The 5,362-nt window shown below is 37.0% G+C and overlaps 1 protein-coding gene across 1 annotated transcript; it reads right to left on the bottom strand.

Annotated features, from left to right (window-relative positions):
* Positions 1-2,304: 2,304 nt before the first annotated feature.
* LOC128577621 (high mobility group protein B1-like) lies at positions 2,305-2,892 on the bottom strand. The gene has a single exon (XM_053579883.1). It carries the CDS (start codon positions 2,890-2,892, stop codon positions 2,305-2,307), a length of 588 nt encoding a protein of 195 aa, XP_053435858.1.
* Positions 2,893-5,362: the final 2,470 nt, after the last annotated feature.

Here is a 5,362-nt window from a genome sequence, read left to right on the forward strand (position 1 = left end):
GGGCATAAGTGATTCTCTTGCCTCAGACTCCCGAGTAGCTTGGACTACTGGCGCCCGCCATGACACCCGGTTATTTTTTTGTTGCAGTTCAGCCAGGGCTGGGTTTGAACCCACCACCTTTGGCATATGGGGCTGGTGCCTTACCGGCTGAGCCACAGGTGCCACTCAGAGTTGTTTTTTTTTTTTCTTTTTGAGATAGAGACTCAAGCTGTTGCCCTGGGTAGAGTGCTGTGGCATCACAACTCACAGCAACCTCCAACTCCTGGGCTTAAGTGATTCTCTTGCCTCAGCCTCCCAAGTAGCTGGAACTGCAGGCGCCTGCCGCAACGCCGGACAATTTTTTTGGTTGCAGACGTCATTGTTGTTTGGCGGGCTGGGCTGGATTTGAACCCGCCAGCTCAGGTGTATGTGGCAGGTCCAATAGCATTTTCAACGCACTCAAGACAGTTATTCCATAAAGTTTAAATTCTTAATAGAACCAAACCATTAATACCTAACTTCCAATTTATATATAATATCTTAAGTCTCTTTTTATGTTCAAACTGCATCAGATCCAAACTATGTTCAGCATAAGACTAATATGCCAAGTCAAATTATTGCAAAAGATTACATAAAAAAGCAACATTAGTTACAAATGTGTTTTGCTATCCATGAACTAATTAGTAAATCATCATTTCCCCCTCACCCTAGGCTAAAGTTGAGTTTCATTTTTCATATGCAAGTGTGAGTGATAATAAAATGGTTTCACAGTAGTACTGAGTACATTGGAAACTTTTTTTTTTTTCCATTCCTGAGATATTTTACTAGGAAGAATATTTTCCAGCTCCATCCATGGAAACATAAAAGAGGTAAAGTTTCCATTTTTCTTTACTGCTGCATATTATTCCATTGTATACATATACAACAATTTATTAATCCATTCATGGCTCAATGGACACTTTGGCTTCTTCCATGACTTGGAAATTTGAATTGAGCTGCAATGAAAAATATGGTGCAAATATCTATATTGCCAAATGATTTTTGGTCATTTGGATATACACCTAGAAGAGGAATTGCAAGATCAAAGGGAAGGTCTACATTTAGATCCATGAATGTTCTCCAAACTTCCTTCCAAAAGGAACCTACTAGCTTGCATTCCCACCAGCAGTACAGAAGTGTTCCCTTTTCTTCACATGCACGCCAACATCTGTTGTTTTGGGGATTTTGTGATGTGGACTACTCTTACTGGAGTTAGATGGTATCTCAGAGTAGTTTTGGTTTGCATTTCTCTGATGATTGAAGATGATGAGCATTTTTTCATGTGTCTGTAGGGCATGCACCTGTCTTCTTCAGAAAAGCTTCTGTTCATCTGTCTTGCCCATAATGAAATGGGATCACTTGTTTTTTTCTTAGTAATAAGTTTGAGTTGTCTGTGGATTCTGGTTATTAGAACTTTGTCAGAAGTATAAATTGCAAAAATTCTCTCCCATTCTGAGGGCTGTCTATTTGCTTTACTTAGTGTGTTCTTGGCAGTGCAGAAGCTTTTTTATTTGATCAGATCCCAGTAATGCAGTCAAGTATTTTTGATGTTGCTTCAATTGCCCAGGGTGTCTTCCTCATGAAGTATTCTCCCAGGTCAATTTTTTCAAGCATTTCCCCTGCACTCTCTCTAAGAATATTTTTGTTAGAGGAGAAAGGTGTGGGTCCAGTTTCAGTCTTCTACAAATTGTCATCCAATTCATCCTGCACCATTTCTTGAATAAGGAATCTTTCCCCCGATTTGTAATTTTATTTTATTTATTTTTTAATAAAAAAATTATATTTACTTAGAAGCATTCAGAATGTCAACAAAACAGCTGCAACTTTTTTTTTTTTTTTGCAATTACAGAGTGGTATTCAGTTAACAGAACAACAATTATTTTGTATAAGCTGCATCAGAGACAACCGAAGATGAAAAAACTACCATCCCCATGTATAACTAATTTGTGCTGTGCACCAACAAGAACCTGCTTTAAATTTTCATGCCAATTTACAACCCCCATACTGTACCAGGCAAGGTTAGTGGCTATTGAAAATACCACCAGGACAGGGCTATCTAAAGACACATCCGGTAGTGTGTTAACTATACAAAAAAAGACACTGTACAGTTTAAATACAAATCTTACACAGCCTTACATTTCAATTTTTTTCATTAAAAGGAGTAAGTGAGTTGTGTACGGGGGGGTTAAATGCTTTATAGACAAGAAAAAAACTGCGCTAGAACCAACTTATTCATCACCAGCATCTTCTTCTTCATCTTGATCTTCTTCATCTTCCTCCTCCTCTTCATCCTTTGTCCTCTTCATCTTCCTCCTCTTCCTTCTTTTTCTTGCTTTTTTCAGCCTTGATGACTGCCTTTTTCGCTGCATCAGGCTTTCCTTTATCTCTGTATGCAGCAATATCCTTTTCGTATTTTTCTTTCAGCTTTGCAGCCTTCTTTTCATAAGGCTGCTTGTCATCCGCAGCAGTGTTATTGCACATCTCCCCCAGATTCTTTGCAACATCACCAATGGATAGGCCAGGATGTTCTCCTTTGATTTTTGAGCGATACTCAGAACAGAACAAGAAAAAGGCCGAAGGAGGCCTCTTGGGTGCATTGGGATCCTTGAACTTCATTTTTGTTTCCCCTTCAGGAGGTATATAGGTTTTCATTTCTCTTTCATAACGGGCCTTGTCAGCCTTTGCCATATCTTCAAATTTTCCTTTCTCTTTAGCAGACATGGTCTTCCACCTCTCTGAGCACTTCTTAGAAAACTCTGAGAAGTTGACTGAAGCAACTGGGTGCTGCTTCTTGTGCTCCTCCCGACAAGTTTGCACAAAGAATGCATATGATGACATTTTGCCTCTCGGTTTCCTAGGATCTCCTTTGCCCATGTTTAGTTATTTTTCCTCAGAGAGGCACAGAGTCGCCCAGTGCCCGTCTGGCTCTCACTTGCCCCGGTGCTGTCTCTATGGAGCTCAATGTACTGCAATCCCAATTTGTAATTTTAGTAGGCTTATCAAAAATCAAATGACGATAAGAGTCTGGGTTCACGTATTGGTCTTCAATTCTGTTCCATACATCTACCTCTCTGTTTTTTTTGTGCCAGTACCATGTTGTTTTGATCAGTATAGTTTTATAATATAGTCTGAAGTCTGGAAGCGTGATTCCTCCCAATTTGTTTTTATTTTTGAGTAATGTCTTGGCTATTCAAGGTTTATTCTGTTTCCATATAAAATGAAGTACTAATTTTTCCAGGTCTTTAAAATATGACAGAGGTGCTTTAATAGGGATCACATTAAATCTGTAAATTGCTTTAGGTAGTATAGACATTTTAACAATGTTGATTCTTCCCAGCCATGAGCATGGTATATTTTTCCATTTGTTAACATCTTCAGCTATTTCTTTTCTCAGAGTTACATAGTTCTCATTATATAGATCTTTCACATCCTTAGTTAGATACAATCCCAGATATTTCATCTTCTTTGGCACTATTGTAAAGGAAATAATGTACTTGATTGTTTTTTCCCCTTGATTATGGTTGGAGTATATAAAGGCTACAGATTTATGAGTGTTAATTTTGTATCCTGAGACATTACTATATTCCTTGATCACTTCTAGGAGTTTTGTTGTTGATTTCCTGGGATTCTCCAGTTATATAATCGTATCATCTGCAAAGAGTGACAGTTTGATCTCCTCTAGTACTATTTGGGTCCCCTTGATTGTCTTCTCTTGCCCAATTGTGGTGGCTAAGACTTCCATTACAATGTTAAAAAGCAGTGGAGACAGTGGGCATCCTTGCCTGGTTCCTGAACTGAGTGGAAGTGGTTTCAATTTTACTCCATTCACTATGATATTGGCTGTGGGTTTGCTGTAGATGGCCTCTATCAATTTAGGAAATGTTTCTTTTATACCTATTTTCTTAAGCGTTCTGATACAGAAAGGATTCTGGATATTGTCAAAAGCTTTTTCTGCATCAATTGAGAGAATCATACGGTCTTTGTTTTTTAATTTGTTTATGTGATGTATTATTTTTGGATTTACATATATTGAACCATCCTTAGGATTCTGGGATGAAACCCACCTGGTCGTGGTGTATAATTTGTTTGCTGTGTTCTTGGATTCTGTTTGCTAGGATATTATTGAATATTTTTGAATCAATATTCATTAGCGATATTGTTCTATAATTTTCTTTTCTTGTTGGGTCTTTTCCTGGTTTGGGTATCAGGGTGATATTTTATTCATAGAATGTGTTGGGAAGCATTCCTTCTTTTTCTGTGTTTTGGAAAAGACTAAGTAATATAGGTACTAATTCCTCTTTAAAGCTTTGGTAAAATTCTGATGTGAAGCCATCTGGTCCTGGGCTTTTCTTTTTGGGGAGATTTCTTATAGTTTATGCTATTTCAGATCTTGTTATAGGCTTGTTCAACATTTTCACTTCTTTCTGGCTAAGTCTAGGAGGGTGGCATGTTTCCAAGTATTGATCTAATTACTTCAGATTTTCATACTTCTGAGAGTAGAGTTTTATGCAGTATTCATTAAGGATTTTTTGAAATTCTGAGGAGTCTGTTGTTATTTGTCCTTTATCATTTCTGATTGATGAAATTAGGGATTTTTTTCTTCTACTTCTGGTTAGGTTAGCCAAAGGTTTATCTATTATATTGACTTAAAAAACAAACGAACAAACAAACAAACAAAAAAAACTCTTTGATTTGTTGATCTGTTGTATGATTCTATTGTTTTCAACTTCATTTAGTTCTGCTCTAATTTTAGTTATTTCTTTTCATCTGCTGTGTTTAGGGTTGGAAAGTTCTTCCTTTTCCAGTTGCTTGAGATATTCCATTAAGTTATTGACTTTCTCTCTTTCCATTCTCTTGAGGAAGGCTTGCAATACTACAAATTTTTCTCTTAGGACTGCCTTTGCAGTATCCCAGAGGTTCTGATAGTTTGTTTCTTCATTATTGTTTTGTTCCAAAAATTTGGTAATTTCCTTCTTAATTATGTCTATGACCCAGCTATCGTTCAGGATGAAGTTATTTAGTTTTCATGTTTTTGTATGCGTGTAGAGATTCCTGTTGTTAGTGAGTTCATCTTTTATTCTGTGATGATCCGAGAAAATGCAATGAATTATTTCTATTCTTTTAAATTTGTTGAGGTTAGACATGTGACTGGATGTAAATGTTGAATGGTTAAGTTTAATTCTAAAATTTCTTTGCTTGGCTTCTTTTTTGAGGACCTATACAACACTACCAGAGGAGTGTTAAAGTCTCCAACAATTATGTTGCTGGGGTAAATCAAGTTGCTCATGTTATTTAGTTTCCCTTATAAATTGAGGCACATTCTGGTTGGGTGCATAAATGTTCA

Source organism: Nycticebus coucang, chromosome X (genome assembly GCF_027406575.1).
Source record: "Nycticebus coucang isolate mNycCou1 chromosome X, mNycCou1.pri, whole genome shotgun sequence".
Lineage (NCBI taxonomy): Eukaryota > Metazoa > Chordata > Mammalia > Primates > Lorisidae > Nycticebus > Nycticebus coucang.